This window comes from Ptychodera flava, chromosome 11 (genome assembly GCF_041260155.1).
Source record: "Ptychodera flava strain L36383 chromosome 11, AS_Pfla_20210202, whole genome shotgun sequence".
Lineage (NCBI taxonomy): Eukaryota > Metazoa > Hemichordata > Enteropneusta > Ptychoderidae > Ptychodera > Ptychodera flava.
This window is the reverse complement of record NC_091938.1, coordinates 43,565,211-43,592,898: the sequence shown is the minus strand read 5'-3', so window position 1 is coordinate 43,592,898 and position 27,688 is coordinate 43,565,211. Positions and strand designations below refer to the sequence as shown.

Genomic DNA, 27,688 nt, shown 5'->3' with positions numbered 1-27,688 from the left:
ATCAGCGCTAAGTTTTAATTTGTCTGTATTGTGGCATGTGTTATTTTTGGTCACATTTTATTTTTTGCGTTTTTATTATCTTTGTTTTTATTATGTTGTGTTTGTTGTATTTTTGCTGTTATATCAGTCTAAATAAGAAACTAAAGATTTTGTCCACGACTTTTTTAAAACAGTAAACATGAAAGATTACGTTTTAACACTGTAGAGTATAAAGCACCTATAACAAGTCATCGTTGATGACACAGTCCCCACTTGTTAATGGGTACTTTGATTACAGGTCCTCAGAGAGGATAGAGCCCTCTTCATTAGGTCTGTGATAAAAATACTTTTGAATAAATTCGCTTGATACATGTCTGAGTTATGGTTCAGGACATGAAAAACTCGTAATAAAATGGCTACACGGCAGCCATATTGGATTGCATAACAAAACAAATTACCATGCATATGTATGACATTGGTAAATCTCCTTGTACCAACTTTGAATAAATTCGCTTGATACATGTCTGAGTTATGGTTCCGGACATGAAAAAAACGTAACAAAATGGCCACACGGCAGCTATATTGGATCGAATCACAAAACAAATCAATGTGCATGTGTATGACATAGGTCAATGTCCTTGTACCAGCTTTGAATAAAATCGGTTAAAACATGTCTGAGTTATGGCACTGTATATGAAAATATTGTAATACAAGCGACCTAGCGGCCGATATAGCTCCGCTGTGTTTATGTAGAGAATAACTATTTTTGACACATGTTGATGAAGAAGGAGGAAATCTTTGATAGCTCAATGCAGTGGCCAGAAAAAAGTGGCTAAAATAAGCTGCAAAAATACACAATTGAAGATTTCATCATACTTTGAATATATCACATCGGATCATCCCTAGGAACATGTCAACCAAAGCTATCTGATGAGTAGTGTTTTGAGAATAAATTTTCTGACCAAAAATGGCAACAATTGCCCCCAAAATAAAAATTGCAGATTTCATCATAATTTCAAAAGATCAAATTTAGTTCATCTATAGAAACCTGTATACCAAATTTCAAAGCTGTTAGACCAGTACTTTTTGAGAAACACATATTTTGACCAAAAATGGGAAAAATTGCCCCAAAATTCAAAATTGCAGATTTCATCATTATTTCAATAAATATCATTTAGTTCATCTATGGAAACCTGTATACCAAATTTCAAAGCTATCAGATGAGCAGTTTTTGAAATACACATTTTTTGACCTAAAATTGCAAAAATTGCCCCAAAAATACAAAACAACAGATTTCAAGAGAATTAAATATATATTACTTAGCTCATCTGTACATGTGTTTACCAATTTCAAAGCTATCAGACCAGTACTTTTTGAGAAACACGTTTTTTGACCAAAAATGGCAAAATTGCCCCAAAATTACAAAATTGCAGATTTCATCATAATTTCTACAAATATCATTAAGGTGATCTGTAGGAACCTGTATACTAAATTTCAAAGCTATCAGATGAGTACTTTTGGAAATACACATTTTTTGACCAAAAATGGCAAAATTGCCCCAAAAATACAAAATTGCAGATTTCATCATATTTCAATGCATATCATTTAGTTCATGTGTAGGAACCTCTATACTAAATTTCAAAGCTATCAGATGAGTAGTTTTGGAAATACACATTTTTTGACCAAAAATGGCAAAATTTGCCCCAAAAATACAAAATTACAGATTTCATCAGAAATTCAATATATATTACTTAGTGCATCTATAGAAACCTGTATACCAAATTTCAAAACTATCAGACCAGTACTTTTTGAGAAATACATTTTTTGACCAAAAATGGCAAAAATTGCCTTAAAAATGCAAATTTGCATATTTCTTCACAATTTGAACAAATCTGAAATAGATCATCCCTAGGGACATATGTACCAAATTTCAAAGCTATCTGACTGGTAGTTTTGAAGAAGAAGATTTTTAAAGATTTTTTTACCAAAATGACAAAAATTGCCTTAAAAATACAAATATGCAAATTTCACCACGATTTGAACAAATCTGACTGAAGTCACCCTAAGTAAACTGCATTTTAAATTTCAAAGCAATCGGACAAGCGGTTTCAGAGAAGAAGATTTTTTTACCAAAAACACCAAAAAATGCCCCAAAAATACAAATATGCAAATTTCACCACGATTTGAACAAACTTAAGTGAGGTCACCCAAAGTGAACTGCATATAAAATTTCAAAGCAATTGGACTTGCGGTTTCAGAGGAGAAGGCAATTGTTGACGGACGACGACGACGACGACGACGACGGACGACGGACGACGGACGACGACGGACGACGACGGAAAATCAACCAATTTGATAAGCTCCGCGTCGCTGACAGCGGAGCTAAAAATGGCCGCCTGGCGGCCATATTGGATCGTATCACAAAACAAATTGATGTGCATATCTATGACATTGGTCAATGTCCTTGTACCAACTTTGAATAAAATCGGTTGAAACATGTCTGAGTTATGGCTCTGTACATGAAAAAATCGTAATAAAATGGCCGCCTGGCGGCCATATTGGATCGTATCACAAAACAAATTGATGTGCATCTGTATGACATATGAAGTAATCCTTGTACCAAGTTTGAATAAAATCGGTTAAAACATGTCTGAGTTATGGCACTGTATATGAAAATATTGTAATAAAATGGCCGCCTGGCGGCCATATTGGATCGTATCACAAAACAAATTAATGTGCATATCTATGACATTGGTCAATGTCCTTGTACCAACTTTGAATAAAATCGGTTGAAACATGTCTGAGTTATGGCTCTGTACATGAAAAAATCGTAATAAAATGGCCGCCTGGTGGCCATATTGGATCGTATCACAAAACAAATCGACGTGCATCTGTATGACATATGAAGTAATCCTTGTACCAAGTTTGAATGAAATAGCTTCTTGCATCTCTGAGATATCTGCGTGAACGGACGCACGGACGCACACACCCACGCACGGACATGACCAAACCTACAAGTCCCCCGAACGGTGTCCGTGGGGACTAAAAATCTCAAATAATGCCGTACACAGATGAATCCAATGTTATATTCAGAAAGAGATTATTATTAGATGACTAACAATCATTAACGGTTGTAAATATTTACAAAAATCACAAATAATTAAAATTGCATGACTTTCTTACATCTCAATATTAAACGCACATCAACATATAGGTATTTTAATCCGTTCAGAAGTCATTATGTATGTCTACCAAATTTGCTTTAACATTCTTTTAAAAATACAATATATTTATGGGGTATTTTAACGAATTCAGGTATCACAGACACTTATTAAAATAAACTTTTATTCGTAAATGGATCGTTATTGTAAGTAAATTTATTGTATATTTTCCACATTTTTAAAAATAAATCTTCAAGGACTTAATGTGGAGCTGCACATTGCCAACACACTTTTTTTTCGAAGGAATATTTCTCATCTAAGATGAAAAGGAAACCTGTACAAACTATTTTGTGAAATGTAATATTTCACTTGAAACAAGAGTACATCCTCATTTCACCAGATATGAACTGAAAATGCTCATGTGTTTCATTATATATTGCAGTTATGTATAAATTTGAACCTTTGCCACATGTTTGCAACTTCATTGAAAGTATTATGATCAACATAATGAACAATATTCACCACGGATTAATTCAAAAGGTCATGAAGTATACAAATATGTAATTAGCTGAAATGAAAATATTAAAAGTTCTTTGACTGCTGTCATTGTATCACCACTTTATATAGCAAGTGTAATTACCTTTGGCCAAGTTCTTCAAGCCATATATGCCGAACTGTGAAAGCTCATTAGATATGCAAATTATAAATTAGCTGACATGAAAATGTGAAATGACTTTCGATATTGTTTTAACCTGGTATAATCATCATTGTACATAGCATGTTTTGTCAACTTTGATCAAGTGAATCTCAGAGGAAAGATCATCGAAAATACAAATTAGATATTGGCTGAAGAAAAATTGCTTAATGACTTTCAATAATGCTGTATCATAGTATCTTTAATGTGTATAGCAAGTTTCATCAACTTTGGTCCAGTCAATTCAGATATATATCCCTAATTAGCAAAGTTCATTAAATATGTAAATTAGGAATTGGCTGAAGTAAAAATGCTTAACGATTTTGAATATTGTTGTATCATAGTGTCTTCAATATATTTAGCAAGTTTTGTCAACTTCGGTCAAGTCAATTCAGATATATATCCCTAATTAGGAAAGTTCATTAAATATGCAAATTAGGAATTGGCTGAAGAGAAAATGCTTAACGACTTTCAATAATATTGTATTATAGTGTCTTTAATGTACATAGCAAGTTTCATCAATTTTGATCTAGTCATTTCAGATAGATATCCCTAATTATGAAAATTCCTTTAATATGCAAATTAGGAATTGGCTGACGCAAAAATGTCTTTTGACTTTCAATAATGTTATATCACAGTATCTTTGATGAATATAGCAAGTTTCAAAAACTAAAATCAAGTTAATTCAGATATATATCCCTAATTAGGAAAGTTCATTAAATATGCAAAATTGGAATTGGCTGAAGTAAAAATGCTTAATGACTTTCAATAATGTTGTATCATAGTAGCTTCAATACATGTAGCAAGTTTCATCAACAATGGTCCAGTCAATTCAAATATATATCCCTAATTAGCAAAGTTCATTAAATATGTAAATTTGGAATTTGGTGAAGTTGAAATGCTTAACGACTTTCAATAATGTTAAATCATAGTATCTTCAATATACATACCAAGTTTGGTCAATTTTGATCCAGTCAAATCAGGTATATATCCCTGATTAGGAAAGTTCATTAAATATGCAAATTAGCGACTATCTTTCATGTCACCCCTTAATGGTTCCCACTGCTAATATATCTTGGTGTGATCAACGTTTGTAGCAATTCTCATCAAATTGTGTGCAGTCCTTTTTTTCAATAACAATAACAATATTGCTGCTGATATTTCCGATGTTCCTACTATAATTGACGACCAATTTTCTATTGATATTGATGTTGATAGTGTCAGAAAAGAGTTGCTTTGCATTAGCACCAGCAAAGCTATAGGAAGTGATGGCATTCCCAATATGTTTTTGAGGGAATGAGCAAATGAACTTGCTATACCAATTACCATCTTATTCAATAGGTCTATTAAAGAGGGGATTTTTCCTGATATCTGGAAACGTGCAAACATTATCCCTATTTTCAAATTAGGAAGTCGTTCAAAAGTTGAACATTACCGGCCGATTTCCATTTTACCAAGTCTGTCTAAAATCTTTGAAAAGATAGTTCACAGACAACTCTCACATCATGTTTCCAATTCCATATCTACTAATCAGCATGGCTTTGTTTCAGGTAGATCTTGTATCACTAATTTATCTATTCTTATGAAAGATCTCCTCTCTACAGCTAACAGCAAATCACAATGTGATATCATATATACTGATTTTGCTAAAGCATTCGATAGTATAAATCATAAACTATTACTTCATAAGTTGATTTCTTTTGATGTCCAGGGCACTTATCTGAAATGGTTTAATTCATATCTTGATAACAGGCTACACAGAATGATTATAAAAAATGCTTTTTCTGAGTGGACTCCCGTCCTTTCGGGCGTTCCTCAGGGTTCTCACCTTGGTCCACTTTTATTTATTCTTTTCATTAATGACATCTCTGATAATCTTGCGTAAGATTCGTTACTTTTTGCCGATGACATGAAGATTTATCGTATCATTGATTCGGATAATGACTCTTTAATGCTGCAATCTGATATCGATAGAATTGTCAGCTGGTCCGACACTTGGTTATTGAATCTTAATCCTACTAAATGTAAAGTTCTTACTGTTTCATTGAAAAGAAATGTTCATATTTTCCCTTACAAACTCGACACTCATGCATTGAGTAGAGTCAGTAGCATGAGAGATCTCGGTGTTATTATTGACCAAAGATTATATTTTTGTGACCATGTAAATAACATGATTCAAGGTGCTAGAAAAGCTCTCGGTTTTATTATGAGGAATGGCCATTGTATTAACAGTGAGCACGTTTTAAAATTACTGTACTTTACCTTGGTAAGGTCTAAGCTTGAATATGCTTCTGTTATTTGGAACAGTATAAGTAATTCACCAGTCTGATAGAATTGAAAGAGTACAGCATAAATTTTTAACATTTCTTCATAAAAGAATTACTTGTTTTTACAGTGATGACATTGACTCGTTGTGCAATATTTACAATTGACAGTCATTAAAATCAAGGAGGACTACTTTTGATCATATATTTTTATACAAATGCATAAATGCAAAGTTTAATGTTAATGCGTTAGCTTCATTTTTTAGTCTTCATGTACCAAGGTTTTCAACTCTGTGTACTACTTTGTTTCATGTGCCATTTGGTAGAGTTAATTGTGTTCATGACTCTCTTTTTAGTAGAATTCCGAGACAAGTTAATTTGCTTTTAAAAGAATACAATGACATTGATCCTTTTTCTGTAAATTTAAATGGTTTTAAAAATGTTTTAAAACATTGTTTTCTCAGTATTTGTTAAAGTTTGTTCGTCTTGTCATGTTTTAACTCTGTATCTGTATTTTTACTAACAGTCTTCCATATGCAAATGAGCAAAAAGTATGCAAGCCAGAACCACCAAAAACTAATCAGTTCTTGCCATTTGCAAACTCAATCTATGTACCAGATTTGATACTGATCTGATCAGCCGTTTTTGAGATATCGGACCAACAGACAGACAGACAGACAGACAGAGAGACAGACATCGCTGCGACATATGCTAACGTGTGTTAACACGTGAGCAAAAAATGGCATGGGCTGAACGACTGACACTCCAAAAAGTGCTTAAAATCATGGTTAGCAAAATTCACCAGATATGAACTGAAAATGCTCACGTGTTTCATTATATATTGAAGTTATGTGTAAATTTGAACCTTTGCCACATGTTTGTAGCTTCATTGAAATTATTATGATCAACACAATGAACAATAATCTCCGCCGATTGATTCTAAAAGGTCATGAAGTATACAAATATATTTTATAAATATTTTATATAGCAAGTGTAATTACCGTTGGCCAAGTCCTTCAAGCGATATATGCCGAGCTGTGAAAGCTCATTAGATATGCAAATTATAAATTAGCTGACATGAAAATGTGAAATGACTTTCGATATTGTTTTGACTTAGTACCTGGTATAATCATCAATGTTTATAGCATGTTTTGCCAACTTTGATCAAGTAAATCCCAGTGTATATCCCTAATAAGCAAAGTTCATTAAATATGTAAATTAGGAATCGGCTCAAGTAAAAATGCTTAATGATTGTCAATAATGTTGTATCATGGTATCTGCAATATGTGTAGCAAATTTTGTCAACTTTGGTCATGTCAATTCAGACGTATATCTCTAATTAGGAAAGATCATTAAAAATGCAAATTAGGAATTTTGGCTGAAGAGAAAGTGCTCAATGACTTTCAATAATATTGTATTATAGTGTCTTTAATGTACATAGCAAGTTTCATCAATTTTGATCAAGTCAATTCAGATAAATATCCCGAATTATGAAAATTCATTTAATATGCAAATTAGGAATTGGCTGAAGAGAAAATGCTTAATGACTATCAATAATATTGTATTATAGTGTCTTTAATGTACATAGTAAGTTTCATCAATGATGATCAAGTAACAGATAAATATCCCTAATTATGAAAATTCATTTAATATTAAAATTAGGTTTTGGCTGAAGTAAAAATGTCTTTTGACTTTTAATAATGTTATATCACAGTATCTTTGATGTATATAGCAAGTTTCAAACATAGGGCCAAAGTCCCTGAAGCTACTATAGACATGGATACAAAATTAAGTATTTCCTGACTGTATGAAATTATCTCACTAAGGTCATCCAAGGGACATGTAAACCAAAATTTTAAGCTGTCTGACCAGCGGTTTTGAAAAAACAAGCGACTCAACAGTTGACAGAGCTCTGCTGTGTTATGTAGAGAATAACCTTTTGTGACACATGTATTGATGAAGAAGGTGGATATCTTTGATTGCTCATTTCAGGATGGCCTGACCAAAAATGGAAAAAAATTCCGTAAAAATACAGATTTGCATATTTCATCAGACTATATTAGTCTATAATAGCAAATAAACGAGAGTTAATTACATTCTAATTAAAGTAAACAAGATTTGCTTAAATCAAGAATTACGTCATAATAAAACAGCATATCTGTCAGGTTATAAAGAATCTTCAGCTGTTTATCTATATCTGTATTTTCATCCTATTAACCAAGCACATTTTAGCTTTCAAATTAACATTGTAAGTAAGTTCTGTTGAATAAGTTGAGACTGTTGTACTCAGAGAAAGCACACTGAAGAGACAAATGTTTGTAACTTAAGAAGTTCAAGGTCATCAAAAGCTTTATAAGGAATCATGTTACACTTTCATTGCACTGTTTACACAGATCGCATAATTGCTATAAATAGCACATGAGGAATCTTACAGCCCAGCTTTACCATAAAAACCCTATCACTTTGACCACTCTTTTAATTGACCACTCTATTTTTTTCCTCAAAAAGTAATCTTATTTTATGCTTACCAAGTCAACCATAAATGGAAATTAGAACTTTCTCTATCTCTATTATTTGACCACCCTGTCATGACAAACTATTATGAGCAATTTCTTTCAGATAACATAAATGGTGGTTCAGAATATATCAAAGTTGGGATTCAGGAAAGTTGCCTTTACATGTTTTAATCCTCAAAGTTGGTAAGCATTTCACTATGGACTGTCAAAAAAAGTTGAACGTTCTGATAATTCCACACTAAAACTATTTTGGCTTTGATGATTTCCTAATTAATTCAATTATTTAAAATCATATTAATTATTTTTTTCTGGGTGAACTGATAGGGTTTATACAGTACAAGAATTACATACAATGTAAGTCAAATTTTGACCAAAAATGACAAAAAAATTCCTTAAAAATACACATTTGCATATTTCATCATAATTTGAACAAATCTAAGTTGGGTTATCCCTAGGAACCTGTATACCAAATAACAAAGCTGTCTGACCAGCGGTTATGAAGAAGAAGATTTTTTACCAAAAACACCTTTTTTGGCATTAATTTGCCTATTTTCAACAATATCAAAAAATTAAAAAAACTAGTTTCTCAAAATCATATTTTTCATCTACACAACAAATATCAAATCAGTAAGTACTGCGGTTCTCAAGATATTTGAGTGGACGGACGCCTCACAAACATACATACATACATACATACAGACTGACGCCGGACGCCGGACGGATACTCATCCCAATAGCTTCTATAGACTATAATCTATAGTAGCCAAAAACTACAATGAAGTTAATTCAGATATATATCCCTAATTGGGAAAGTCCATTAAATATGCAAATTCGGAATTGGCTGAAGTAAAACTACTTAATGACTTTCAAAAAATGTTGTATCATAGTGGCTTCAATACATGGAGCAAGTTTCATCAACTTTGGTTCAGTCGTTTCATTACATATTCATGAAAACCACTGACCTCTTTTACAGAAAGTTCGCACACATTACTGGAAATTTCGATTGTCAGGCTGCATGATGTCATTTTTTAGTCTTCATATGGTACTAAAATGGGTTCAAAGGGTCATGAATAGCCTTCTTCGAGCTGAGTTCAGCAATGCACTAAGCTATATTGGTTTATATACCGACGTGGTGCTGAGAGCGAGAATGCTGTGTCCGTTTATAAACCGAAGCGGTGCGTTAAGGGTTAATATCAGGAGAAGATGCCGATGGAGGAAGATGATAACAGAAAAATAAAACAAATTAAAAAAAATATAATTGCTTTTCTGTTTCTTTACTTGCATTAAACTGCATGAAGTTTTAAATAGTCAAGAGGCAGGTTTATGACTAAGGGGTGTTCCTGGCAAAATTAATTAAGCATGAATCACCAAACTTTATCGCAATGAAATTTTTATGGTTTACAGACAGACACAGCTATTGTATTTTTTTTTCTCATTTCCAAATCGTATTTATCATGATGATATTTAAAATGATATAAAAGTTTATCGAAACTTTAATTCTTTCAGAATTTCATTTGTTAGTCCAGAGGCAGGTCTAGACCTGGTGTCTCCCTTGGCAAATTTATTAGGCACCAACCACCAAACTTTACAGAAATGGAGATTTTTATTGTTTACGGACACAGCTATATCTCTTGTTTAAGTGGCATTTATCATCATGACATCATGATATTTAAAATGCTACAAAAGTTTATCATTATTTCAGAATTTCTCCCCTGACAAAATTTATTAAGCATGGATCAACCAAACTTTACAGAAATGACAGTTTTATTGTTTACGGACAAAGACGTTTTTGTATCTCTTTTTTTAAGTTGCGCTTATCATGATCGATGATTTTTAAAATACTATAAAAAGTTACCAAAACTTTGATTATTTCAGAATTTTGTTTGGTATATATATTTTCGTACTTAAAGTGGCACTCCCACTTGGTAACATTTTTAAAACACATTTTTTTAATGCCAACGGTCGATATTTGACGTGGCAACTGCGCGTGGATCACAAGATATCAATAAAACATGTCCCAAACTTTGAATTCCAGTGGCCCACCTAAATTCAGATTCCAAACATCGAACGTTCGGCACTGGGGCCATTGTCAACTTAGCTATGGAGTACGAGTCTACGCTAACGCTGGTGTACGCCACAGTACCACTCGTGTTGGTGATCGGTCATGCCTGCGTGGGGGAAAGTCGAGTCTTACTGACTCGGAGTACAGAAAACAAAGTTTGCTGATTCCACCAGAATTCGCATAGGTAACTACAGATAAAGTATGGCATAAACCTTCGCCTCAGATCGCCTCCGCATCACCGCTAGATCGCCTCCGTATCGTTTCCAACATCGCTGTTGCCTCAGTTTGTTTATTTTCTATATCGTTTCATTACCGCCTCTGTATCAGCCTTGCATCGCTGCTGCATCGTATCAGCCTTACATTGCCGCTGCATCATATCAAGTCAATTTCATGGTCCCAATTGGCCACGGCATATTCACTCAAAAATGCAATAGCAAAGTTGCCGTCTTCAGAAATTTCGCCGCCTGGCATTGCCGATGTTTTTGAGAGAAAAGGTATACAAAATGACAGATAAAATACATGTGTCCGACATTGTCCATTCATGAAATGTTGCTTCAACACGGTTAAATGGGAACAAAGTTGAAACATAAAGTGATGATAATTCGCTACTTTTGCAAATTGCTTTTATTTGATATGAAGTTTGTATACTGTTTTATTTGCGAACATTTTTGTAACAAGATAGCACTCTGCCAGGGACAGACATTAACGATTGCAAGTGAAAGTTGCGTTCGGGCAACTGCAACTGAAACACCATTACCGGTTGCCCGATGAGACAAGTGTCAAAAAATGACATGGGACAACTTTTCCGCTGACTAGAAACCCAGAAATTTGCGGTACTGTATGCAGATGACCATTTTATATGACTCAAATTAGTATTTTTACGCGTAAATACATGTACGTCCGTGAAAGCGCACAAGAAAAACCTAGCTGGCTGTACAAAGTAAGGAGAATTGCTAAAATAATAACTGCAGTGAATCATATACTAGGTTAACACATACGGTGATGCCGCCATGAATTCTCCTAACACTTTACACAGTGACCTTTAAACCCGATTGACGTGAATTAATTATGATGTAGAAGGAAGTCCTTGACCTTTAGTCACAACACATTGATAACAGTCTGATGGCGGGAACTTCCAAGTGCTACGCAATTCATACTATAGAGTTACACTCCACAACCAATTATCCATCAAAAATAAAATTAATTTTAGGTAAACTAATATCGCACCGTGCGAATACAGTATAAATCTGAGTAGGCCTACATATGTCACGCCGCGCCGATCACTTAATCACTTACCCACATCGTCCGAGACATTCAAATTCATGATTATTAACCGATCATTTACCTTCAACTTGATGAAATCTTGTCTATATTCTCAATTTTTGCTGACTTTTGACGAAATGACATCGATTTTTCATGCTCATATCCGATGTCTTTGAGTTCCGTGCAGCCAAGCAGATATGAGTCGATCGACATGGCCGCGACCTCATGTCAACCCGAAGTGAAAATGTGCTCTGTTTTTTTTTTTCAGAACTTTCGACAAATTACCATTGCTTCTATTACATCTTACAAAAATGCGCTGTGCCATGTCTCCGCATTTCCGCAAAAATAAATCGTTTGTGTATTGTTCTTTTTATTGTTCGACGCGATGCAAGTTTAAAATGAAAGGACACACCTGTGCTAGTGAAACGATATGGAAATGATGGAAATGATACGGAAACGATGTGGAAACGATACGAAACAACCGTTTGAGCAATGTTGGATTGGGGGTTGGGCGATGCGGAAACGATACGGAAATGATAATGAGGCTAAAAAAGCGAAGCTTTGAGCGATACTTTATCTGTAGCACATAGCGGCCGCTGCCGCGTGGTATGCACACATACCACGCAGCGGCCGCTCTATATCGAACAACACGTAACCCTGTGGCAGAAGACAAAATGTAGTCATCAGAGGCGGCATATATTTTACATGTAAAAACTGATATCTATGTGGTATTGGTTAAAAATATAATAGAACTGACTGAGAATAATGAAAACGACAAAAACTAAGAAGAAGTTTAAAATTAGACTTACCTGAAGTGAAGGCATAATGCTGTATATAAAGTCTTAGTAGTTGGAGGTAAAACTAAGTAAGTTGAACTTATTATGGACTCCCTAGAATATCGTCAATCAGTACAACAACAAACCTTCGGGGGATTTTGGGGCATAATCAGAAACGATCTTAAAACTTCAGGATGTGAAAAATACGCTCGGGAATAACATGTTTTTATCGATATCTCGCGATCCACGCGCAGTTGCCACGTCAAATATCGACCGATGGCATTAAAAAATGTGTTTTAAAAATGTTACGAAGTGGGAGTGCCTCTTTAATGCAGTAGAGAAACTGTTCCAATCTTCCGATTTCATTTGGCTTTGACATGTTAAAAGTATTATGAAATCAGGCCCTATTTTACTGTTTTCAGCCGTATTTAATTCAGAAGAGAAACTGTTTCAATTGTCGGAATCCACATCAGAATCAGACCTTATGTTACTGTTTTTAGCCATACTAAATTTGGAAGACAAACTGTTTCAAATTGTTTCAAATTGTTAGATTTTGGCAGGCTTTGACATTTAGGTGAAAAAGTACCTAAGAATTGGGCCTTATTTTAGTAACAATGTTACTGTAACTTTGATACAATGTCAACACATGTGGTTGAATCATAGAGGAAAAAACACCATGCAGTTAAATATTGGTGGAACAATTGGAGGTTGCAAAATAATTAATTAACCAAAACATAGTGGGCGGTCGAATTAATGAAACAGTCGAATTGATGGAGTGACTTCATGCCAAATTTCAAACTAGCATTGGACATGGTTGTTGTAAAGATATTTGTATATGAAAAACAACAAAGAAAACTAAAAAAGGATTACAATTGTTCTTCTCATTCTGATATATGTATGAGAACATTTGTAGGGATTAACAAACCAAATTTTAAATAAATAGAGTGGACTTTTTCTGTAAATTTTCTTCTGTCAATAATATATAGGATTAACTTTACAATATAAAAAATTTTAAGAGATTTATCTGAAAATTTAAACAAGCAACCTAACAGCCAATAGAGCTCCTCTGTGTTTTTTGTAACACATGTGTTGATGAAGGAGGATATCTTTGATAGCCCACTTCATTTCGACCTGACCAAAATTGCAAAAATGGCTGCAAAAATATGTAATTGAAGATTTTGTCATAATTTGAACATATTAAAATTTTGATCATCCCTTGGAACATGTCTACTCAATATCAAAGCTATCAGACAAGTAGTTTTTGTGAAACAAATTTTTTGACCAAATATGGCAAAAATTGCCCCAAAAATACAAAATTGCAGATTTCATCTTAATTTCAATATATAATATTAAGACAAACATTCAAATTTTACCCAAATCTATAGACATCTGATTAAGAATTAATACTCAAAGGAACCTGCATACCAAATTTCAACCTAATCTGACCAACACTTCTAGAGTTTTAGCAATTTGCAGGATTTTCCCTTTATTTGCATATTTTTGACACTGACATGTTCATTTGTACAATTTCAAACCTCCACGCCTGGGTGCACCTGTACACTAAGATTAAGGTAGTTGCACTCACTAAGGTAGGTGCTGCATGCAGTTTAGGAGTTTTTGCAGTGGACGGATACATACATACACGCACACACACACATACACCAACACATACACACATAAACACACACACACACACATACATACAGACAGACAGACAGGCAATTTTCCATCCTATAAGAATAGTTTCCATTGGCACATACATTTATGGCCATATGGGGGCTAAAAAATGGTGATGAAAAATTGTCAGTAAACCTTAAAATTTCTTTATCAGCAGTTTTCAACATACACTTCTTCTGTTCTCTCAAAATTTACTACATTGAGTTCCCATTATTTTGTACAAATTTTGCTCAATCACTTTGACAACTTTGAAGAGCTAATTACGATGTTTCTTCATTATTCACAATGTCATAGGTTTTCCAAGAGACTGACTCTATATTGAATTTCCTTTACCTTTTCATTTTGCTGTTTAAGATTGGTAATTAGTTGTTGAATTTGCTTGATATCTTTAAAGAAAAATTTCAAAGCTTTGGCAATTTCTGCATCCAGAGATGCTGATGCTGGACACGTTGGATTGCCTTGGGCAGACTTGATTCTTTGTGGACTTGGACTACGTGAACGCACAGATGGACTTGCTGGATGGTCATTTGATGTTACAACAGCTGGGCGATGGCCTGTAAAAGATAGAGTTATAAAACAAAGACTTTCAAGGTCCCCACATGATATACACGTACTTATACTAGTGAGAAATATAGGCAAAATGTAATCACTATGATTTGCTGAGAAATACAAGAAAAAACTTTTGTGAGTAATGTTGTCTTACCGAGATGTGAAAAGGTATGTCAACTGCTGGCCAGACATTATGATAATAGCTTTACCATGTTGTTTTGTATGTGGATTAGAACTGGGATCAAGAATGGATTAGTTGTTCACAAGGAAATACAGATAACTGTAAGCTGCAATAAATACTTTACTTTACTTTATTGCTCAACAACACACTCAAGTAGTGTGGTAAGGCAAAAATTACACAACTCAAAGATACAGACTTCAACAAACACTGGATCTAGCTGCTGCTGGGGGAGGAACTAAAGTACAAGAAATAAATTTGGCAAGAGAAAGTTTATCTTTGTGAGTAAAGATATACATGTAACCCTGGTTACAAAGTAAGTCACGTGATTTGATCTTCCATCCCCATCTGACAGTTGAGTAATCGGATGGAATTCCTTGATTAAGTTATCTCCCAAAATGCATTGCAAGCTGACAGATACTGCGTGGAGTGGTGCTTGTGCGGGCAGAGACGTGGTCTAAGGGAATTAGTTCTTCTTGCAAGTAACCAAGACGATGTGGTAGGTCTTTTTGCATGGCTTATGAACTTATAGTTTACCGACATACAAACTCATTGACAGAAGCGTTAGGACTGCTATCAAGTTAATCCCAAAGGAGAACTGTCTGGAGGACATTGTGTGTATTAGTTTCCCACCCGGACTGTAAGCAGTTACTCAAGGAATTCGTAACCATAGCAGCATGATTGACATGGACTCTGAACTCTGAACAATTCTTGACAGTGTCTGTCAATACAACACGTGTAAATGATGTGAACTTGGATAGAGGCGTGTCTAGTGTTTCTGTTCTGTTTAAACAATATTGCCGGCTAATCATTGTAGACTGAGAATGTCATGTTAGATCAACAGGGGCAGGGAACACAGATCTCAGCTTTGGACAAACCCATCTCTGAATTAGAAATTCAAAAAGCCATCAGTACTTTAAAGAACAGGAAAACCCCAGGTATGGATAAAATAACAAATGAAAAGATAAAAGCAAGTAGACATTTATTAATTACACAAATCAAAACTCTTTTCAACATAATCTTAGCTAGCGGTCACTTTCCTGATGCATGGAATACAGGCATTATTGTACAGATATATAAAAAAGCAGACAAAAATGACCCGCGAAATTACAGAGGGATAACATTGCTAAGTACAATTAGTAAACTTTTAACTTCAGTTCTAAATCAAAGACTAATTACTCATATTAAAAATGAAAACCTTATAATTAGGGAACAAATTGGCTTTATGCCAGAGTTTAGTACATATGATCATATATTTGTTTTAAAGCAATTACTTACAAAGTATCTGATTAAGGGGAAATATATTTTTGGCTGTTTCATAGACCTTCAGAAAGCCTTTGATTCAATTTGGCATGTGGGGCTTCTACACAAACTAATAAAGTATGGTATCACAGGGAAATTTTATAACATCATAAAGTCAATTTATTTAAATTCAAAGGGTTGCATTAGGGTGAAAGAGGGACTCACTGAACAGTTTCCCATGGAGAGAGGAATAAGGCAAGGTGATGGCTTAAGCCCACTGCTTTTTAACCTATACATTAATGACATAAAAGATTCGCTTAATTGTGTCACCAATGACCCACCAACTTTATTACGGAGTACTTTATCATGTCTACTTTATGCCAATGACTTACTTCTACTATCTGAGACACCTACGGGGCTACTGAATGCTATAAATTCAATAGGGCATTATTGTGAAAAATGGCATTTAGGCATAAACATTCTCAAATCAAAAATCATGATTTTCAACAAATCGGGGAAAATTTTCAACAAATTTAAATTTACTATACATGGTAATGAGTTGGAAAATGTGTCAACGTATACTTACCTTGGCATAAAGTTAAATATTACAGGAAAACTAAATAGAGCACAAATTTATTTGAAAAGCAGAGCTATGAAGGCATGTTTTAAATTGAGACAGTTACTCTTTGCAGAATCACATATTCCAATTAAGGTCCATTTACAGATGTTTGATGCCATGATAAAACCTATTCTGCTATACTACACAGAAGTATGGACTGCAGACATATGCACAAATGCAAAAACCATACTCACAAACTTAACAGACACAATTGAAAAGTTGCATATTAAATTTTGCAAGCACATACTTAAAGTGAATAACAAAGCATCCAACATAGCATATTTAATGGAACTGGGTAGATACCCTCTAATTGTTTCAAGCATAACACAAATGGTCAAATATTGGTTAAAAATATGTAAGAAAGCAGATACAACACTGACTCGTGAGGCATATGATCTGGGCTGTCAACTGGACAATGCACATAATTGGGTGTCAGGCATTAAACAATCGTTGCTGCTCGTAAATATTGGAGATGCCATGAATGTAAAAATAGAAAATGACAAACAGTTTAAAACTAATTTCAATGTAAAAGTTAAACAGCTATTTGAAAAATGTGCATTTGAATTGATTCATGATGATACCAGACAAGGGCACCATAAAAATAAACTTCGCACATACAGAGAGTTGAAAAAAGATTTCTCTCTCGAAAGCTACCTTCATGTCATAAAAAACCCAGATCACAGATCAGCCCTGTGCAAGTTACGCATTAGTGCACACATACTACACATAGAAACAGTACATATGGAAACCTTGATGTCATAGACAGAGCATGCCCAATTTGCCAAAACAAACAAGTAGAAGATGAGATTTCTTTTTCATTGCAAAGGCTACACAGACATTAGACATGATTTTTTCAGTAAACTAAACATTTGTAAAAACGCATTCAGAGACACACAAGACCTTATAAGCATCTTTTCAAGGACAGATAAAGCATCACTATGTGAATTGGGCATACATGTTTTAAACTCAGACAAGACAAAATGAAAAAAACAAAGTAAACTATTTATGAACCTGTAATATGTTGACCTCATATATATATATATATATATATATATATATATATATATATATATATATATATATATATATATATATATATATATATATATATATATATATATCAAAGTATACAGATGTCCTCGAGGGAAATTACAGTGCTCAATGCAAAAAGCAGAGCGTTATAAATAAACAGATTACTTCAAGTACAAAGTAATGAAATCTATTACTTAAGTTTCATGCATCTTGCAATCCTCTATCTGAGGATTGCAAGATGCATGAAACTTAAGTAATAGATATAGATAATATATATATATATATATATATATATATATATATATATATATATATATATATATATATATATATATATATATATATATATATATATATATATATATATATATATATATATATATATATATATACTCTTTCATTGTTGTTTTTTGCAAAACCTTTATTGTACTTTATGATCAAGATCCCAACTGGGATACGATTTCAATAATGGCTTACTTTACTTTACTTTTAGAAATCATTATTAGATAGTGTGTAGTGAAATAAACCCCAGTATAAACTGCAACGCAAATTGTACAATAATCACTCTTTCTCTTTCTCTGCTGATTAGGTAATTACGGATTGCGGTCCGGGTAGTGTTGGCTGGCTAGTTAATTGACAGTTGAACTCAAAGTTACAAATTGGGGCTCGTCTGGGAGGGTTTTGGATTGAATGAGCTATTATCGTAGAGTTTGTTGCAGTGTGTTTTTACATTTATGTTTTGGAACTAGAGGTTTTGAAAAAAACATGGGAAGGACCAACCACGTCGTAAGTCGTCACATCACCATCACCATGGGTGATACCACTCATGGCACAGGTGAGTCAATAGATGGAGGGAGTATTCGATCGGATGAAGAGAATGACTGCAATGGAGGATCACACCTGACATGTGATTCCTGAGGGGAACAGGAACTTTGTTGCACGTTTTTATGGCATGTAAACATCAAACCTCCATTTGTGAAAGTTGTATGGCTTTTCATTTGTTTCACTTGGTGTTCTGTAGGTCCGAGTGCCCTTCTTTTCTGGTTTCTGCTTTGGAATTTGCATTATTGAATTGTGATTATCTGTAAAAGGAGTTCACTTACACCTGGAGTGTGTAAGATGAGGGGAATGTGTAACCCCAGTTACAATGTAAGTCACTTGATTTGATCTTTCATCCCCACCTGACAGTTGAGTAATTGGATGGAATTCCTTGACTGCAATTATCTCCCACAATGCACTGAGAGTAGACATACCGGTACAGCATCATATGGACAAAGCATCATAATGCAGGGCTATAGCTATCACAGGTATTGGACTCAATGCAAGCAAATGGTCACTGATGCACAGTAAGTGAGTCTACCCACAATTCTCCATGATCTGTAGACACAGAGATCACTCACTGAACTGAAGCAAATTTCTTCTGTACACAGAACAACTCGGTCCATATTTCAAAATTCTGGCAACATAGTTCTGATAATCATAATTTTCTGATTTCTCACTGCGAACAATGAGGAGATCAACCCTTTTTCCGCCTAGGAGATAGCAATTTTGTAATTTTTTATTGATTGATTGTTTATTTCTGAATCAGTATTTGTGGCCTCCGGCCAAAATATACAAAATAATTACACAATATGGAAACAGATCGCTAGCATACAGTACAAAAATAAGCCATCAAAATAAGTAAATATATACAATAAACAAATAATTTACACTGGCAAGTTTCTGACAGACTCTTCTCTGAGCTTTGTTGCATAGAATATATAACGACTTAATTTTCTCAGAGTTTCAACATTTTTTGAAGACAACAGGATTCCTAACTTATATACAACAGATGGGTTAAAATAATACTGGGCAATATATTTAGATCTCAATACATTATACAAAGGACATACAAGTAAAAAGTGGAATTCATCTTCAACGTGGTTTAACTTGCACATCTCACAAATTCTATCGGCTCAAGGAGTCTTGTTCCAGCGGCCAGTTTCAATTTTTAAAGTATGTGAGGAAGTCCTGAATGTACATAAGGCTGTTTTAAAAACCGATTTTTCTATACAACATAAGTATGGCTCCAAGGTCAATTCTTTTTTAAATGTGGCATACAGGTCCAATTTCCTAGACTTGCTCATTTCATCCTGCCATGACTGTATATCAACATCGATGCATCTCTGTTTAAACATGTTCAAAAATACAGCTTCATTGCCAACACCTTGCTGTAGCCACACTTCACCAAAACCATAACTTTGAAGGAGATACCTAACTTTTATTAACCCAGAAATCATACTGTTTTACATCAATTTTACTCACTTGAAATTCGTAGCATTTGTATGTAAGCCGTTGTTTGTCCATTTTTAAAATTCTTAGCCAGTATTTGATAATTCTACAATATCTATAAACCTGTAAAGTTGTCCTGCCAAGCTCTCCTCTCATTGCTACATTTGATGAATTATTGTACAGATGAAGAATAAAACGTAGCATATTGCAATGGGTCTTTTCAGTATCTTTTGCTGGGTGAAAACCCCATATTTCACATCCATACAGGAGAACTGGAAGGATTTTACAATCAAAAATTTTAAGGGCTATTTTAACTGGCAAAGTGCCATATTGAAAGAGACAACTTTTTAAACTGAAAAGTGCTCTGTTGGCCTGGTCACTTAAATGTTTTTGAGCTTGGTACCATTGACCGGTCCATGATAATACAACTCCAAGATAACTTTGGAAAGATGTAACCATCACTTGTTGCCCATCATAAAACCATTTCTCATACTTTTTTAACCCGCCACCCCTTCTAAATACAATAATTTTAGTTTTCTTAATGTTAACATTTAGCTTCCATTTACAACAATAATCGTACAATTGATTAAATAGTCTCTGTAACCCAATTCGAGAACTACTAACAAGAGTCATGTCATCAGCAAATAAAAGATAAATAATTTTCATAAGTCCGATATCCACACCTGAAAACTGACAAGTTTCACTCAATGTTTTCCCAATGTCATTGACAAAAATACTAAACAAAAGAGGAGACAATACTGAACCTTGTTGGACACCGTAGGTACAAGTAAAAAAATCCGTAATACCTTTTGGTGTCCGTACACATGATTTGACATTCTGGTACATTGAATGCAAGACTTTGTACATTTTGCCTTGGACTCCACAATTAAACACTTTGTAAAATAAGCAATAGTGATCAATGCGATCAAATGCTTTCTCAAAATCAATAAATGCAATATACAATCTTCCTTTTCTGTGTGATAAGTACTTAGTGATAATAGTATGAAGAATAAAAATGTTGTCTGTCATGCAGTATGATTTACGGAAACCAGCTTGTTCATCAACTATGGGATTGTTATTTTCCAACCAAGATCGTAATCTGTTGTCAAGGATATTACAAAATATTTTGCCCATTATCGGCAGTAGAGTGATTCCTCTATAGTTACCAACATTATCATTGTCCCCTTTCTTATATATTGGAGCAATAATTCCTTTCACCTACTCAGTAGGGAATACCCCTGTATCTAAAACAATATTAAAAAGTCTACACAACATTTCTCTGAAAATAAGTGGACAATGTTTAAAGATGTCAGGAGTTACGCCATCAATACCCGGAGCTTTGCCGGTCTTAAGATTTTTGATACTACGATCAACTTCTTCCAACTCAATTGCAGCATCCAGGGAGTTAAAATCAATAGATAAAGTTTCACTCTCATGATGACTTTCCAAGTTATCAACAAGGTTAGTAATTTCGTCATAAAATTGTGCAAACGCATCATTCTCCATTCCCGGTGTATTCAGTAACTCTGAAAAGTATTGAAACCAATCATCACTACCAATATTACGGGAAATTGGAGTAGATTTCCCTTTTACCAGTGACCAGAAATACTTCGAGCTTGTTTGCACTGCTGCTGTTTCCAATTTTTCTAAATTACAATTAGCATAATCCATCTTTTTCTTTTTCACCAGCTCTCTGTAGTCACGTTTCCATTTTTTCAACTCATGCAAATTATACGTTGATCTATTGTTTCTAAAAGTATTCATCCTAGAGTTTACAATACGTTTGAATTTCTTACATTCACTGTCATACCAACCATTTTTACAACAATTAACACCTTCTGGGGAATTTGGCTGGCATTTACATAGACGTTTCATGCCATCTGCAGCATTTTTTAACATGTTCAACAAACAGTCGGCTGCTTGATCAATATTCAAATCTGCAACAAAAGAATTAAAATATTGCATTTGCACTGTTGCTTGGATTGAATCCCAATAGTCACTAAATTCAGTCTGTAAATTGTCATCCCAGATAAATCTATTAAATGTAGTAGTGATTCCTGTACCATGATTACCATGCACAATACTCGTATCGGTGATTTCTGCTTGTTTACAGAAAGGAGTGATATTTACATCAAACACTATTGGCTGATGGTCAGACTCAATTCTGGCATCAACACTAAGCCATTGAATACTAGTAAAATTACATGGATGAGTCAAGAGATAATCAATGACACTGTTACCAGAGTCACTCACAAATGTAAAATCTCCACTACCCATTTCTCTGAACAATCGACCATTCACAATGCTTAAATCTGTACTTTTGCAGAACTCCAGAAATTTCCTACCAGCAATATTACAAACTTTGTCACTTGAAATTCGGGTAGGAATGCTTACATAACTGTTTGAAACATCCTCTTCAGAAAAGACAAATTTAGTAACATTCTCGTCCAAAAAGTCAGCTTCATTCGCAGTACGGGCATCAAATCGCCGCAAATATAGAATTTAGAAGTGGGAAACTCACTAGTAAGTCTAGTCATGCTCTAGACATAAAAGTACAATCTGGAACATTGTTTTCTATGTCATCTGGAGAAATATAAGTAATTGCAAAAATAATAACAGGTATCTCCTCAGAATTACAATCGTAGCAGGAAACCCAGATAATATTGTCTGAAGTACTAGCTATTTGGTTGAATCGTAAAGAAAGTGAATCTTTATAGAAAACATTAATCCCACCTGGATTTCTACCATATTTCGATTTGAAGTGAACTGTTAGCTATCCATGTTTCTGTTAGAAAAATGAGGTCAAATTCCTGAATGTAAGAAATGAAATCCAAATCACAAATTTTTGATGACAAGCCGTGAATGTTCCAAAATACACAATGTAATCGAGAAAAGTTTGTTCCAACATTGGAATCTGAAAGACTCTGTGTAGATGTAGCGTTATTCATGTCGCGATTGTTTGTATCTCCAGCACGGCCTTGGCCTTCATCCTATCTTCTGTTGTAGCCTTGGGACAGGGCGCGTATATCGTCTTGAACACTATCGTAGACAAAAGTTACGCCATCAATTTTCAACTTATCATAAGATAAGAATGCTCTCTTCCCCTGAGCTCTTGCCGCTTGTAGATGGATTCCGAGCTTTCGTCTAATGTCTCTAACTCTACGCGTGAAGTCTTCGGTAACTTTATATTCGGTATCTCTCAGAATCTTGGCGGCCTCATAAACTTGTCGTCGCTGTTGATACCGGGAAAATTTAGCTATAATCGGTTGAGGGCGGGAACGTGCGTTAGTAAGGCGATGTACTCAGTCAAACTCGATACTTTCACCATCAATACCGAGTGTCTCTGTAATAAATGACTTGACCTTGCTCTCGGATTGGTCCAAAGTTTCGTTATCTTCTTGTTGTATCCCTTTAAACAGTAAATTGTCTCGTTTCATTTGACCTTTCATCGAGTCCAATTCACTCGTCAAATCACCCACTTGATCGTTCAGCAACTTATTCTCCTCGGCAAGACGAGCAGTCTCTTCACGGGTCTCCACAAGTTCTTGTTTAACGTCTTGGATTTCATCAACGAGTTCATCTATCTTTTTATTCAAATCGGCCGCCATTTTGTCCATTTTCTTGCCCAGGTCGCTCTTTAAGTTACGTAATTCGCGCATCACGTCGCCAAGTTCAAATGACTCATTTTCTGCCGAAGTATTCGAGGCGTATAACGTAGTTTGGCGTAATTGTCTCTTCTCAGTGGTCTGCTGAGCATTTTTCGGGGGGCCTGGGTTACTTTCGATGTCACCGGATAATAAGAGCATACTCAGCAAAACTATTCGTAGCCCTAGGCATAATCCCTGACAACTGACCTGCTTGTAACGGCCGACACCTGTTGCACAAGAGGGTTGGTCAAAGGTACCAATTCTCGCTCTCCACGTTTCAATTGAAACTGCCATTTCAATAAACGTGTTTGCAGACGATTTAGTTCCACTTTAGAGAGGTATTCAGGTGATTTGGCACAACATTTAGTATTTCCAACTTGGGAAAATCGTCAAAAGCTGAAGACACGACGTGGCAGGAATGTGTCACTCCAATTTTGTAATTTATCGATATAGATTTTTGACAGCCATACATAATATTTTCAAGGAAACTAAATTGCATCTGTGTTGGCAAAAGAAAAGGTATTGATTTCATTTAATGTTCGTTACAAAGGAAATTTGCATGTCTGACAGGTGGTATGATGAGACCATCTTAGTTGCTGATAACTTTATCTTGACAAGTGTGCAATTTTTAGCACCTCCAAACATCGACTTCTCATTCAATTAACTTTTGAATTTTAAACATAATCAATAATTTTGGAACATAGTTTTAACAAATAATCCTGAACTTAAATTGTAAGTTAAGAATTGTTAACGAAACTGATAAAATTGAAAAAGCCTTTAGCAAAAAATGTCTGAGTGAACAAATCAAGGGGCATTGTGGGTAGCCTCACTTACTGTGTGATGCAACCAGTATACTTACAGTACTGCTTACTGGTTGCATATCAGTGATGGTTTGCTTGCATTGAGTTGAATGCCTGTGATAGATATAGTCAGCTGTATCTAGGCCATTGAGGTGAAGGTTTTTGCATGCTTTCAGCATGACAGGTATTACGAAGCATAGATGAGAGGATTAGGATTACATTCTGAGCCGCCATATGAAAATCGGGTATGGCTACTTCGCCATCACTGCTAGCCCAGCTGTTCTGGTAACATTAATATTGATTCTTCATGCTCAAAGAATTTTATTCTGACTTTTGAGTCTTAATATAAGAAATATAACCATTTTTATCAAACAACTAAATCAAATTCTATATCTAATACGAAAACTAACGGTGTGGAGCAGATAGAGAGTTCACAATTCCAGAACTTATGTTATCAATCGTGTAATGATTTACAGATCGCATGAACGTCATGCAGCTTGAATGGGGTGAAGTGAGAAACCATCTAGCATCTACAAATTTGAGTTTCTCTCAAGGCGATGAATATACATGAAGACTGATGTGTTGATAGAGATCGAACTTTATGTGGATCGGATTTTTTTGTAAACTCTAAAACCATCCTACTTAGTCTTTGAACAGACATTACATTTTACTCGCAAGTGAAAGCCGTGCACGTATATATGCGATATACTGTACGCAGAGATGTATCGCTGTGAGTTGACATTTAGTATTTCTACAGCAAAGTGTGTGCTGACTACAAACTTTACTGTCAGATGTCTTTGATTAACAAGAGAACATTCTCTATGATTGTTTCATTGAGCATTTGCCGATGCACATAGTTTGAGGAATTCATCAATTCATATACAAGTGTTTCTGAGGATACGAGTGGAAGTAAACAAAATTCAAAGATGGCTGCGCACATATTATTGGTAGATGGGCTGGCGGTGGATAGAGTGTGTATTGTTGCTGATTTCTATATACACACAGACATTGTACCAGACTGACAATCAGGTTCATTGATGAACAAGGCTCACAGAAGTTTAAGTCACATGTGAATTCTCTGTGTTTCTGAGCTACATGATCAAGTCTGACTACCTTAGTATTAATGTAATATTTTTATAGAAACTCTTGAGTATATTGAGAAGAGTTTGAAACAGAGTTATATAAACTGAAAGCATGTTTAACTCCCTTTATTTGGAGATCAATCAGTAACTTAAAAGTAATTTTATTTCAGAGTAAGATATTAAGTGGTTTTTGAAGAGTGGAATTGCTAAATTGTATGTAGACATTGATGATTTGATGTAAATATATATGTTGTGTGTTATATTGTACGAAAGTGTGGTTACTCCTCATTTCATGCCTAATGACTTGTTGCAGCTTAAGACAGGTTAACCCAGTACCAAACTACAACAACAGGGTTTTTATGATGATTCTTGATGCAACGTCCTATCTCAACTGATACTCTGTGCAACTTGAGTAGATCGTCGTTGTGGAAATCAGTGAATCCTTGGGCGGGGTTGGTGTGCATGATGACAGGAGGGCTAGCTGTCTAGTGACTGCATCTCAATACACTGCAGTCGTACAGGGGCATAACAGAGTGTCTATGTCATTCATCCTCCACAAGGTACACCGTGGTGAAAGAGGTGATACACTAATGAAGAACGAGGACAAGTTTGTGCTCTCTTTTGATAATTTTGGCAGCAAAGGAATGCCAACAGTCCTCAGGTGGATGTCGGGTAAAGCTAGAAAAAGGTGATATTTCAGTGAATTTGAGCGAATTTCTGGTCGTGGTGAGTCCCTAATAACCATGCTGTCGATGAGGGTTGGCAATTTGTAATTTGGATGGAAACTTTTGGAAATAACGTCAAACTTGCGCAACGGGTGCTTGTGGCGGATTTGGACATTTGGTCTATGGAATATCCCATAGCTGTGGTGGTGGGGTTAAAATCATAAAAGTCAAAACCAGCCCTATTAAAAGGCTGCAGGAATCCCGTCTGACAACACCACAGCTATGATCAACAGCTACAATTCACTGTGAGTATCACGTACGATATTTTATTACTGACATTCCCTTGATGTAGTTTGGTGGCAACTTCACTGCATGAGGACCATGCTATTAATGAACCTTTGCATAACATGAAATATCTCACACTGCAAAAATCAATCATTCAACGACCGATCACGAGTGGTATACAGTTCGAAATAGTGGTACCAGTATATACTGGCAGTAGATGCCAACCTATCTCTTACACCTGATGTAATTCTCCATTGGAACACTTTCTATGCATATCAGAATTGATGTCGCTGAAAAGATGTTTCCAAGGTGTATAGATGACAAAAATGTGCTTGAAAAATAAGTTTTGTTGAATCAGAAATGGTGAGCTAACCGGCTTCTCCCTCCGAACCATTGAAAAAATGGCGCCTTCCAGTTGCGCATGCACACAAATTCAATTCTCACAGTTATACAAAAGAGCAAGATGTGGGAAGATCAGTGCAATGCATAAAAATGCAACAGAATACATCGTCAAGGTGAAGAAATTACTTCTAAGCACTGGTAATTTTCAAAGCTGACTCATGTCATGCATGTACTGAAATGCCATTGCTAATTAGATATAACTAGTCTTATCTACATTGTACACATGTTACGTTGGCAAAGGGACGATAACAATACAATTATTTGTAGTTAAACTGCGAGATAATGGCTGTGGAGTGCTGATTTTCACATGATTCAGAAGTAAGGGAGCGTTCAGTTATTATGGTTGGTGGTGGGCCGGCAAAATCCGGGGGGGGGGGGGGGGTTTCACCTCAAATTTGAAAACTGCAAAAGGGGGTCATGTATTTTTCAAACAGCTCAGAGGGGGTCACTTAATTTTCATAAGTATCCGTCCCGTCAAAAAGCAGTTTCAGTGTTCAGAAATATTCTGGGAGATAAAAATGATT

At 35.0% G+C, this 27,688-nt stretch overlaps 1 protein-coding gene across 3 annotated transcripts in view; it reads right to left on the bottom strand.

Annotated features, from left to right (window-relative positions):
• The window catches only part of LOC139144565 (kinesin-like protein KIF28P), a 503,294-nt gene that overhangs the window by 41,253 nt on the left and 434,353 nt on the right, over positions 1-27,688 (bottom strand). For all 3 annotated transcript variants that reach the window (XM_070715275.1, XM_070715274.1, XM_070715276.1), the window contains exon 20: positions 14,726-14,946. In XM_070715275.1, coding sequence (XP_070571376.1) covers positions 14,726-14,946 — 221 coding nt within the window. The remainder of the gene's footprint in view (positions 1-14,725; positions 14,947-27,688) is intronic.